The sequence below is a fragment of the Anser cygnoides genome, chromosome 3 (genome assembly GCF_040182565.1).
Source record: "Anser cygnoides isolate HZ-2024a breed goose chromosome 3, Taihu_goose_T2T_genome, whole genome shotgun sequence".
Lineage (NCBI taxonomy): Eukaryota > Metazoa > Chordata > Aves > Anseriformes > Anatidae > Anser > Anser cygnoides.
In genome coordinates, this window is record NC_089875.1 from 11010559 (window position 1) to 11024288 (window position 13730).

At 42.9% G+C, this 13730-nt stretch overlaps 1 protein-coding gene across 8 annotated transcripts in view; it reads right to left on the reverse strand.

Annotated features, from left to right (window-relative positions):
• CFAP61 (cilia and flagella associated protein 61) overlaps nucleotides 1–13730 on the reverse strand; it is an 86452-nt gene that overhangs the window by 13173 nt on the left and 59549 nt on the right. For all 8 annotated transcript variants that reach the window (XR_010830862.1, XM_013191141.3, XM_066995463.1 and 5 more), the window contains exon 18: nucleotides 1988–2086. Coding sequence is in view for 7 of the 8 variants with exons in the window: in XM_013191141.3 (XP_013046595.2) it covers nucleotides 1988–2086 (99 nt within the window). In the remaining variant the exon portion in view is untranslated. The remainder of the gene's footprint in view (nucleotides 1–1987; nucleotides 2087–13730) is intronic.

Sequence of the window (13730 nt, forward strand, 5' to 3'; positions counted from 1 at the left end):
TCCTCTGCAAGATGAACTGAATATTAACAGGCATAAAGGAGAAATTATCATACTGGTTATCCAAAAGAAAACAAAATTGGCAGGTTTATGAGGGAAATGTGCAGATGTGAAAAATGCTAATCTTCACTAAGAGAACTCAGGGACATGGTTTAGTGGATGATACTGGTGGTAGGGGTATGGTTGGACCAGATGATCTTGGAGGGCTTTTCCACCCTTAATGATTCTATGAACTCAGAGACTCAACACCGACAACTTATTTTACTCTAGTACCAGAACACACATTCTAAAACATCAGAGCTGACTGGTACACATTAATTGCTGTTAGTGATTTCCCAAAATTATCCTAGAGGATGATGGCAATAACAAATAGAAAACCAAAGGGAGAAACAAACAAAGTTGCTTTCATGTCCCGAAGAATTTTAGAACAGAATGTCCAGGCTTTCTGAGGTGCTCTGCATCCTCCGTACTCACAAATACCAGAGGGAAATAAATAAGGGAAGAAAACCACTGACAATTCTGAACTATAATCATGCAGAAATCTATAAATAAAATGGACATCAAGAAGAGATGAGGTTTTTCAAAAGCACCTTTATAATTGAGGTACACAGCTCCTGGGAGACTGATATTCCAAAATCACAGGGATGCTTTCAAAAATCATACCCTGCAGAGTTCCATTTCACTCTTAATCCGCTTTCAAATGTTAACAGCTAATTCTGGGGATGCAGCCATGAACGGCAACTTTCTGTCAGGGTGGATATTTTGTTATTACAAGTCTTTTTTTACAGTATATTCCAGAAAAAGTGTACATGCATTTGTGTGAGTATACAATCTCTTCATTTCCTAGACTTGTACTTAAAAACACCCCTTTCTACAGTAAAAAATTAATCCTGGTAACTAGTTATCAAAAATTTCTTGCTCTTCACAGGGCAAAATTCCAAATATGGTAAGTTAGTTTTAAACATGTCCACATCACACCATTTCCATGGCTTTGTAGAGATTTCTGTTTTAAGGAGACATTGAGTTGTTTTGTCATTTAAAGAGCTGTCTCTTTAGGGCTTTACTGCTTTCTAAGTAAAAAATTGGTAAGAACAATGTGCTGGTTCCAAATGTCACATGCCAAATCCAAATAAATTATACCAAGTTTATCCCCAGCTACTCAAAATGACTGTGCTTCTCAATGTCCAGAACAACAATGATCTTCTCTGGAGTGGGGATTCCTGGTCACTACTCCAATATAAAAAATAAAATGCCTAAAAGAAATATACCAAATTTAAGTGAGAATTATACACTGTGAATTTTAATGAGGCAAAATTTTATCCTAGTAGTTGGAAGCTACTCTACTTATTGGCAAACAAGAAAACTTGTGAAAATATTTGACCACATTTGACACAAGCATCTTTCAGTCTTCCCTTGAGATGTTCTGCACCAGAATCATAGCTCTGCCAGCCAGGTGACAGTGAGCATAAGGGACTGGAGCAAGACTTCCAAACACAGGCCAATGACTGACACACAAACAGTTCACAAGCAGCAGGATTGATGCAGCACAGTTCTTCCAAATCTGTCAACTTAATCTTAAATGTTCCCCTGCGTACTCAGCTCCCTCCCAGGTTGTCAGCATTATTTGGAACAAAACTCACGGAAGTTAAATTAAGCAATATTTAAACATCAAACATACATCTTTTGTCATCTATCCTTAACCTGGAGATCTAAGTAATCTAAGAAGTCTTGGACAGCAGAGCAGCGTTCTGGTATAATATGATGGACCACTGTCCTGAAGTTACTGCTTTAGTAATGCTTTGTGCTATTTCCCTAGTAACAGTTATATTTAACACATTTCACAGGTGAATGCATGTTATATAGAGAGACTGGATTATTTTGAGAGCACCTGCCTATGTTCCTATTTAAAATTTAGCACAAGTTCACAGAAAATTACAAAGTGTTATGCTTTCCTTTGAAGCTATGGAACTGTTTAGATATTAAATCAAACCTGTTAATTAAAAATCTTCTATGTTTGGAGGCTGGAAGGTCTTTTCCTGGAAGGCCGTGAATTGAAATCAAGGTCAGATTGTTAAACTTCAGGTGCGGACTGTGGAAAGAAAGACATGCCACAGTTAAATCAATGTGATTTTGCTGAGTCTCCATTTGGTACAGCTATAATGTGAGTGCATTTTAACATATAGTTATAAGCTGTATTGACAGATAACTGATTTCCCCAATCCATCCTTACGGCTCTTATTCGAGCTGTAGCACAATGTTGTCTCAATTCTGACAGAAATATTTAGATTCTCTCATGTCACTAGAAACTCTGATCCTAAGACTTTCTGGCAGGACTTAACTTCCATGACCACAATAGATATTGCAAGACCACCAAGTCTTTGCTCAAAGGCTGGAAAAAAATGAAAAACAAAATCCAGTACTCAGTCTGGTGAGTCTCACTGATTTCAAGCACTTTGCTTAACAGGAGTGGATCAAAGAATGAGCTTCAGGACCAGCAGAAGAAAGGTCAAGAAGCACTTAAAAAAATCATGCTGGAAATCTGCAGTTATCTAGACACTTGCTGAAAAACTGTGCAATACTCTAATTATCATTTTTATGTCATTTGTCGAGTACATGCTACAAGGGAAGTCAACCTCTGCAGCAATGCAACGTATTATGCTTAAAGCAGGGTTCTAAAACATGAAAGGTCTTGTCCAGAGCAGTGTACTTCTTTGTGTCATTTTCATGAGTAATGTACTCTTTCCAGTACACCATCACACAACATGTGAAAACACAGGAAGCTGTGGTCCTGTTGGAGAACTGGGAACAGCTACTGCTGTTCATAGCTCACCTTCCATAAGCAGAGACATGGCTGCAGGAAAGGAAGAAATTATTCCTGACAAGTAATGTGGCTGCTTCCTGCACCAGGTCTACTGAAATCACAGAATCACAGAATCACAGAATCGTCTAGGTTGGAAGAGACCTCCAAGATCATCTAGTCCAACCTCTGTCCTAACACTAACAAGACCTCCACTAAACCATATCACTAAGGGCTACATCTAAATGTCTTTTAAAGATCTCCAGGGATGGCGACTCAACCACTTCCCTGGGCAGTCCATTCCAATGCCTAACAACCCTTTCAGTAAAGAAGTTCTTCCTAACATCCAACCTAAACCTCCCCTGGCGCAACTTTAGCCCATTCCCTCTCGTCCTGTCACCAGGCACGTGGGAGAATAGACCAACCCCCACCTCAATACAGCCTCCTTTAAGGTACCTATAGAGAGCGATGAGGTCTCCCCTGAGCCTCCTCTTCTCCAGGCTAAACAACCCCAGCTCCCTCAGCTGCTCCTCGTAAGCCTTGTTCTCCAGACCCCTCACCAGCTTCTTTGCCCTTCTCTGGACTCTCTCGAGCACCTCCATGTCCTTCTTGTAGCGAGGGGCCCAAAACTGAACACAGTACTCGAGGTGCGGCCTCACCAGAGCCGAGTACAGGGGGACAATCACCTCCCTAGACCTGCTGGCCACACTGTTTCTTATACAGGCCAGGATGCTGTTGGCCTTCTTGGCCACCTGAGCACACTGCTGGCTCATATTCAGCTGCCTATCAACCAGTATTCCCAGGTCCTTCTCGGCCAGGCAGCTTTCCAACCACTCATCTCCCAGCCTGTAGCGCAGCTTGGGGTTGTTACGCCCCAGATGCAGGACCCGGCACTTGGCCTTGTTGAACTTCATACAGTTGACCTCAGCCCATCGGTCCAGCCTATCCAGATCCTCCTGCAGAGCCTTCCTTCCCTCAACCAGATCGACACACGCACCTAACTTGGTGTCATCTGCAAACTTACTGAGGGTGCACTCGATCCCCTCATCCAGGTCATCGATAAAGATATTAAAGAGGACTGGCCCCAGCACTGAGCCCTGGGGGACTCCACTAGTAACCGGCCTCCAACTGGATTTGGCTCCATTCACCACAACTCTTTGGGCCCGGCCATCCAGCCAGTTTTTAACCTAACAAAGCGTACGCCAGTCCAAGCCACGAGCAGCCAGTTTCTTGAGGAGAATGCTGTGGGAAACGGTGTCAAAAGCCTTACTGAAGTCAAGGTAGATCACATCCACAGCCTTCCCCTCATCCACCAAGTGCGTCACTTGATCATAGAAGGAGATCAGGTTCGTCAAGCAGGACCTGCCTTTCATAAACCCATGCTGACTGGGCCTGATCGTCTGGTTGCCCTGCAAGTGCCGCGTGATGACATTCAAGATAATCTGCTCCATGAGCTTCCCTGGCACTGAGGTCAAACTAACAGGCCTATAGTTTCCCGGGTCTATCCTCCGGCCCTTCTTGTAGATGGGCGTCATGTTTGCTAGCCGCCAGTCGACTGGGACCTCCCCTGATAGCCAGGACCGCCGATAAATGATGGAAAGCGGCTTGGCCAGCTCCTCCGCCAGTTCGCTCAGTACCCTCGGGTGGATCCCATCCGGCCCCATCGACTTGCGTACATCCAAGTGCTGTAGCAGGTCGCCAACCATTTCCTCATGGATTATGAGGGCCACATCCTGTTCCCCATCCCCTTCCACCAGCTCAGGGTACCAGGTATCCAGAGAACAACTGGTCTTGCCGCTAAAGACTGAGGCAAAGAAGGCATTGAGCACCTCAGCCTTTTCCTCATCTTTTGTAACTAAGTTTCCCCCCCATCCAGTAAAGGATGGAGATTCTCCTTAGTCCTCCTTTTTGTGTTGATGTATTTGTAAAAACGTTTTTTGTTATCTTTAACGGCAGTAGCCAGATTGAGCTCCAGATGAGCTTTGGCCTTTCTAATTTTGTCTCTGCACAGCCTCGCAACATCCTTGAAGTCCTCTTGAGTAGCCCGCCCTCTTTTCCAAAGATTATAAACCCTCCTTTTTCTCCTAAGCTCTAGCCACAACTCTCTGTTCCGCCAGGCTGGTCTAGTTCCGCGTCGGCTCGTCTTTCAGCACGTGGGGACAGACCGCTCCTGAGCCATTAAGATTTCCTTCTTGAAGAGTGCCCAGTCTTCCTGGACTCCTCTGCCCTTCTGAACCTCCTCCCAAAGGACTCTGCCAACCAGTGTCCTGAACAGCTCAAAGTCAGCCCTCCGGAAGTCCAAGACAGCGGTTTTACTCGTCACCTTCCTGACTTCGCCAAGAATAGCGAACTGAACCATTTCGTGGTCACGCTGCCCAAGACAGCTCTCGACCACCACATTTCCCACCAGTCCTTCTCTGTTTGTGAACAACAGGTCTAGCAGGGCACCTCCCTTGGTAGGCTGTCTAACCAGCTGCGTCAGGAAGCTATCTTCCATGCTCTCCAGAAACCTCTTAGACTGCTTTCTCTGGGCTGTGTTGTGCTTCCAGGATATGTCCGGGAAGTTGAAGTCCCCCATGAGAACAAGCGCTGACGATTTCGCGGCTTCTGCCAGCTGCCTGTACAACATCGGTCTCCTCATCCTGGTTTGGTGGTCTATAACAGACCCCCACCAGGATGCTTGCCTTGTTGGCCTTCCCGCTGATCCTAACCCATAGAGACTCAACCTTATCATTCCCAGCCTCCAGTTCCTCAACATCAAAACACTCTAATATAGAGAGCCACACCACCACCCCTTCTGTGCTGCCTGTCCCTTCTGAAGAGCCTATAGCCATCCATCGCAGCACTCCAGTCATGGGAGTGGTCCCACCACATTTCCGTGATGGCAACCAAGTCATAGCCTTCCTGCTGCACGATGGCTTCCAGCTCCTCTTGTTTGTTACCCATGCTGCGTGCATTAGTGTAGATGCACTTCAGCTGGGCCATTGCCTTCTTCCCCGGCTTTGCCATTGTTCCCCCGTTACAGCTCCAACAAGCCTAATTTCAGCCCCATCCCCCTTCTTTCCTAGTTTAAAGCCCTCTCAACGAGCCCTGCCAGCTCCTGGGATAGGATCCGTTTTCCGCTTAGAGATAAGGACCTGTCTGCGGACACCAGGCCGGGTGCCGAGTAAAGCGCCCCATGGTCAAAAAAACCAAAATTTCTGTGTTGGCACCAGCCTCTGAGCCATGTGTTAATCAGGTGGGCTTTCCGTGTCCTCTCGGTACCCCTCCCTGCCACTGCAGGGATAGACGAAAACACCACCTGTACTCCTGCTCCATCCACTAACCGTCCCAGTCCCCTAAAGTCCCGTTTGATAGCCTTCAGGCTTCTCTCTTCAATACCATCACTGCCAGCCTGGACTATCAAAAGAGGGTAGTAGTCAGAGGGGCGAACCAGGTTGGGAATCTTCCTGGCAACATCCCTGACCCTGGCCCCAGGGAGGCAGCAGACTTCCCTACGGGTAGGGTCAGGTCCACAAATAGGGCCCTCTGTTCCCCTGAGAAGGGAGTCGCCTACTACGATCACCCTTCTGTCTTTCTTGGTGGAGGCAGTCTTGAGGCGTGGAGACAGCTTCCTCGCCCTAGGCATCCTCCTGGGTAGACTTTCTACCTCATCCTCACCCACCGGCCTCTCAAGCTCCAGGGCCTCAAATCTGTTATGTAAGGGCACCTGGGAAGGTTGAGCCGGTAGGGAGGGGCGTTGCCTGCAAGGTCAAGCAGGGACCTGTCTCCATTCCTCCTCAACTCCTAGGTCGCCTCCCTCTGCCCGACAGCGACAGGGCAGGGGGTCCATCCCCATTTGGGGTGTCTCACCCCGGTACCTCTCCTTCAGGCCCTGCAGGGAGTCACTCCACCAGTCTATCTCCCGCTCACACTCCCTGATAGCCCTCAACCTATCCACCTCCTCCTTGAGTTCTGCCACCAGATGGACCAGGTCATCCACCTGCTCGCACCTCACACACACGGTGCCTCTGCGTCCCTCAGATGGCAGCAAGAGGAAAGAAGGAGGCCATATCAGAGGAACAAGACAGACTTCAATTCCATGTGCAGGAGGATACAGAAAACAACTCCTTTACACAGGGCAGGTACAGCGTGGTTTATCATCTTGCTAAGATTGTGTCTTTGTACAGAAAAAGAAGAGTACTTACTGCCGTAGTTTCATTAACACCAGAGGGTGGGGGGGAACAAGACTGACAGTATGTTGAACTAAATGTGATCTGACATTTAAAAACAAATAAATATTATGAGTGATTAAGCCTTCTAATCTTCAAGGCTTTGTGTAAGTTAAGTATGGATTGATGCAAATGGTACAAAGGAATCAGAATGTTTTTTATCAACCGATGTTAATTTGTTATTCATACATTAAAAAAATATATTCAAACAAAGTTAAAGGTCATACTTAAACCAAGGAATTTTGAGGTTATGGCTGCCACTCTCAAAATGCGTATTAATAGTTTAATTCTGGATTATGGATTATCTATGATAAATCTCCATGCATACTCAGGCCAAGCACAATGTAATAAATAACCTTAATGTAACAGAGTGCATATATTTATACAGATTATGGGCCTGATTCTCATTTAAACTAAGGTCATTCTGCAGAGGTGGGTGTAAATAGAATTTGCTCTTCATTTACGGCCACATTATGCTGGCTGAGTGATATATAGTGGTCTTAATGCAAATGACAGTTAGCCCAATATATTGAGCTGAATTTAAAGTGTACAGGATGCCATCTGCGCTCATGGAATCCTTCTAGTTGGGTGCAAATGTGAGTAATTGCAATAAACTATAGACACCTAAATAGTATGACTGCTTACCACATAGTTTACATGTAATTATGAGGAAAAGGGCTACAACAGTACACAAACATCCCAGACATTCTTCTATCCTGCCTGCCCTCCCAGTACCAAAGTTTCTTTTCAACTCAGAGCTGAAATCATCTCTCTACTTGCCCCATGGCCTCTTGCCAATGTCTCCAAATCCAGGTGCTATAATAACATTAGGTTTAAATTACATTAACAATAGTCAGGATGAAAATGCTGCAAGCAAGCATCAGAAAAATGGCAGAATAAAGGCCCCAGGCAACAATAATGTACCTGTTTTGCATGGCTGCACAATGATGCACATTATTGATCTGATCACATACTATTTCCTTCTACAGATGCTGTACCTCTGTTTAGTCCATATGGTATTTGTTCAGTTCTCTCCCATCAAATGTGAGGCTTCAGCTCAGACCTCTCACTCAGTACAATTTACTAACAATTTACTTCTACCTCAGAACTCCCACGGCATTCCCATACACTCCAAACATTAATTCATGTTTCCCATTCATTCATCTTGTAGGCATCAAATCATTGATTAGCAACTCTTTGGAATACTATGATGAAATCAGTAATAACTTTGATTCTTATTTTAAGTTAAAAAAAAAATCAATACACAAAGGAAATTGGATTAAAGCTATCAAAAGGGGGTGCTGATGTCAGAGGCAGAATAGAAGAGACCCAGAGCTGGTACCTGATACTGCCCTCCCGGTCCCAGATCTCAACTTGGAATTGCCAAAAGTGAGCGAAGAACAGCTGCAGGCTTCTTGGCTTTGTTCCCTTGTCCCTTGGCATCGAGGTGCCACATGGCAGAAAGAGGCAGACACCCCACGGGCACCTCGGTTTGGAGAAATGCCCACTGTTAAGCAGCTCTGTGGCCACTAATCACACTGTGGCTCAAACTGTGGGTGGCATGAATTGTGTTTCTTCTGCAAAGAAGAACTCAAGGTTTGCAACCACAAACTATGAGGTAAAGCATTGTCTGAGCAGAAAGTGGAAGACTGGAGGTTAGAGGTGTGCACAGCAGAGAAGACGGGATGGCAGGGAGCTTCCCCAGTTTGGAAGCAGATGGTGGGAGGTGAACGGATATATTTTTTTAACTGATTTCCACAAAGAGATGAATGGCGAAGCCTCCACAATAGAAGACAATCCTCCCCCTAGCACTTCGGCCACTTGCCACATTTGCTGCAGCAAGGAGCTGTGGTTGGGTTAGGGTTGGACTAGATGATCTTAGAGGTCTTTTCCAACTTAGATGATTCTCTAATTCTATGATTCTGATCCAGCCAACGGGGCATAAGGTTAGATGCTTGTGATGTTCTGAAAACTTGACAATTGCAGAGCCTTCAAAAAAAAAGTCAGGCAATAAATGATTATCTCTGTCAATTTCATGCAAATAATGCTCACATTTGCAAACAGGGAAATAAAATACTTCATCACCTAAGGATCAAAGTTATTGGATTTAAACACAAACTGGCATTCATGAAAATTATCAGAATCTTTAAGTATGAAAATAAAAGCAAAAACTAGCCATGAAGATTATAAAGGTTGATTTGAGAAGTGCAGCTGGTATGCCTCAGCTTAGGATTTTAAATCTATATATAGGCACTTAATTATGAGCCTGAAAAATACAGGCAACCTGTAGGTGCTTGGCTGTGGTTACTGTCAGGCACTGGCACACAGAGTTACAGGCAGGTAACGGATTCGACTATTTGGGACAGCGACTGTCAGGCACGTTACCACTTGACATCGTTCACCCCTTTTCTCCACATATCATTATTATTTCTAGGCTAACAAAAAGATGGTTTATTTATGATGGCTGGGGATTCCTTACTGATGCCTAAAAGCTCTTAAAAATGGGAAAACAACAAAGGCTCTGATAAACAGGTAGAAGAGAGAATGTCTTATGTGCTTCTAAAATATATGCCAACGCCTAATAGGGAGTATGGTAAAAGCACAGGTTCCCATTTGGTGAAAAAGTCTTCAAGTTAAGAGCCCGAACCAATGCAACGTTAAACAAGTGCACCTGCATTTCAGAAGCAAGTAATTCCAGCCGGGATTCACGTTGCTGTGGATACAAAGGGAAGAACAGCACAAAGATACTGGTGCAGCAGGGAGGGATTAAGAGTATCTAGGGAAATAAGTAAAAGGTATTGGGTTTCACTGCACAATTCTAGAGGACAGCTACAAAAGCAAGTCTAAACACCCCTGTCCTTGAAATAAAATTGGGTTACCAATTTATTGTGAACAAAATCAAAGGAACAAACAACAAAAATTTTAGTATGTTATTTATGTATATCTGCAAATCTGTTCAAATATTCCTGGCTAGTTTCTCAGGATTTTTTGCCTCCATGCTTTTCCTTCTTGGGTGTGTGGTGCAACAACAAAAGTTTAGATGGTGAAAAGGTGTCTGAATGAATTATTTAACTGCTTTCTTTAAACCCCTCATCACAAATAATGAGTCAAATCACTTTTGTAACAGCAAAGAAAGTGCAGCAAAATAGTCTACCTGAACCTATATTTTTCATTTTATTTGAAACTAAGCATCACACTTTTTTTTTTAAGTTTTCCAGTCATTTATAAAAAATAAAGTAAGAAACGATTACAGAAGATAATACCAACATGACTACCAAAATAGGTAGCTCCATTTACTGACCTCCTGTATGCATAATCGTTGAACAATTTAACTTTCATATTTGGCATTCCAACCTATCCAAAAGTAAAGTCATAATTATCCTCAACTTTCATGTAGCAGTGCATTTAAATACAGCAGCTCTAGATAATTCTAAAAATGGTAACAGTCTGTTTTCAGCACTACCAATGATTAGGTTGAGAAATTCTTGCATTAATGAAACTCTGATTCAGAGAAATTTCCCCACTGCTCTGCAACAAAAAATGAACCTTACGACTTCTGTGGGGAAGAAGGAGCCCTGAATGAGAAAGAGGTGATGCAAAATGAGTCCCTGCTGTTTAGGGCACAGAAAGTCCACGTACCCAGGTACAGGTCTCACCCCAGAAGGAAGGTATAGGCAGAACCTCTCCTTGACACAAATAATACAACAATTTATGCAACCCTTTTTTTTTTTTCTTTTTGTTTAAAAAGGGGAAGATCAGCACCCCACACTTTTCAAGAGCAAGGTCATCAAGACATGACTTTGAGAACTGACATCTCCAAAAGGAAAAGATTTTCTAACATATTTTACAGCTCCACACAAAACTGCAAATAAAAAAGCTCAGCTTAGCAAAGGTTGCTAATAATAATAATAGTGAAAGAAAAAACACCACATATGCATATTTTTACTAAGTGATGAATATGTTGCTTAGTACTATAGACTTTAGGAGCAACCTTTACAAGCAATGCATTTTCACACTGCACTATACTAAATTGCTTTTGTTTACTCGAACAAAGCCCATTGCTGTCTCAGGCAGAGCTGAAAAAGCCTCTATCTTTCCTCTTCCTCCCACACTTCAGACAGATACATTGAACTCAGACAAGTAAGAATCAGGTATGAAGATATGTGAAAATAACACAGCAGAACCATTTCCCTGTATGGTGCTATGTGATGCCATCCTGGTATTATGAAGGCTCTGCAGCTGATCTTACACTGCCTAGTTAGTATGCTTTTGGTAAGATAGTCAGTGACCAAAGCAGAAAGGGTTTATTGTTTGCATCAACAATTACCAAAAGCCTCTGTTCTCAAGAACCTTAGTGAGTGCATCAATTACAAACCTCAGAAGAGGACTTTAGCTTAACTGCTGACCAACAGACATCCATCTACAAGTCATCCATCTCTAATTACAAGTAATCAAAGATAAGCCATTTCTCCATTGGATCAACCTTCAAAAAAAGTGTTACGATTGTGAATGAATTTGCTCAAGGAAAGAAGGGATAACAATAAAGTCTTTACTGGGACACCTTTCAATGCAAGAGTCAAGAAAGAGGTTTTCCACATATACATTTGCTCTATAAACTGTGCTTGTTTATAGACTCTTCCTCTTCCTGCTTGTTTATAACTCTTTCTCCAAAGACCAGTGACAGATGTGTCAAGAAGAACACCAGCAAAACTAAAACAATAAGTGAATCTGATTGTCAGTAGCTCACATTTAATGTGACTGACACTTTTGGCCCTGGGCAATAGGTAAGTCAGTTGATTACTTCAGTGGGAAAATTCACACCTTCTTCGTTCCAGAACATGACTGTTTCTGTTCCAAGACGGGCCACAACATTGGTGATATACACCACCCATTTCAATTTCAGAAAATACTCTTCAAATTGTTTAGAACATAGATTAAGAGGGAAATGTTTGGGTCTGATTTTAATTTATGAGATATTTCAAGATGAAATTTCTTTTAAAAAAAAAGAAACCCCAACAAAACATTTTGTCATGTCCCAATAACTATCTCCTTATATGAAAACAATGTTCACCCTTAAAAAGACTTACATTTGGATGGAGCGGTACTTTTTAATCAAGTACAGTGCTTTTTTCTGAAACTTCCTACTAGCTGTACTGCTGATTAATTGTGTCAGATGCTGAATTCCAAAGGAGAGCAGCCTACAAGCCCAGGCTGTGAAAGACATGACCACCACTTCTGACATCTTATGCAAGAATCCTTTCAAAAAGCCAAACTATTTTTAGTTTGACCCTTCAGTAACAGCCTTCAATGATGCTGCGAGTATTTCTCTGTCCCCAGCTGCCTGCTCTCCTTCATTGGGTCTCTCTCTGCAAACTTGGTACTTGATGACACAAACTGTGTTTTTCTCTCTGTACTTTGTACTTTCAATTCTTTCTTTAATTTCTCCTTTTTAGGCAGCTTTAAATCACCCCCTAATCTCGATTACTCCCTGAATGTTACCAAATATGTCTTCTCCCATGTTCCGTCAAACTCCTGTCCATATCATGACTCATTTCTCTGAAACAATCCTGCTACCCTTTTCCTGTCACTGCTTCTATCCTTTCTATCCACCTGTCATTTCCCAGCAACTGTTTTTTGCTTTCCTCACCTATGTCAACTCAGTTTCCCCTATTCTTTTTTGCGCCATTCTTCTCCAGTGATTCTGGCTCTATACTGTAATTCAGTTGAGGCTTTCCTCCTTTGTTAGACTAATTCTTCTCCACACTTTGTTTCTCAACCCATATTGACCCTTGCTATTTTACCACTAAGCTCTTCCCCATCCCTTAACCACCTCTCGTTCAGCTCTCTTCTCCTACTGTCTGACTCTGCGTCTTGCCAGTACTTGCAAGGTACACACCAGGCTTTGAATGGGCACACAGGTTAAAGTGTGTAGCACACAAACGCTGGACTACAACAACTAAGAGGAAATTAACACAACCTAAAACTGAGTCTTAGGTACTTGCTTATTTACACATTTACTGCACAAACTGCATTTCTGTAGCATAGTATGAGCCATATTCTGACTGGTCAGACAACCCAATGACAGGTTTCTTAGAAACCTCTTTACAAAACTACAATATTCACCCAAGATTTGTTGTAGTTCCAGGATCTTGCTTATTAAAAAAAGCATGGCAAAGACCTTATACTATGAATTGCTATACAACAGAACAGGAAAATCTGAAGAGCTGTTTCCGTGACCCATACAAAACACAGATCTGAATCTGACGCACACATATACCTATGCGGGAACACCCCTACCTACAAAGTTTACAAGATTAGCACTGTCATCCCAAATGTATGTTGGCTTTGAATTTGACCAAATCCAAGTACCACTAGCCATTGCTTTTGCTAGAGCATTTCCGAACTAAAATTTTAATTTTCATTCCACAAATGTTTCAGTATTTCACCCTGTTCAAAGCACAAAACAGGGCAATTATTTTTCTAGACAGAAAATGAGGGATATCTCATGATGACACTGGTAGTTACAGTCTCTAGCTGTTTAAACCTAATCACCTGGCAGATTCAAGGTCACATCAACACCATTTTCCACAAATAAAGGTACCATAAACTGGGAAGTAAAACTACAGAGTGGCTGAGAGGTTGCTGTTTTGTCTACTCCTGTGTGAATGTTTCAGTGAATAACTGAAAATGAAAATTCCAACTCATTAACAGGACATTTGTAATAC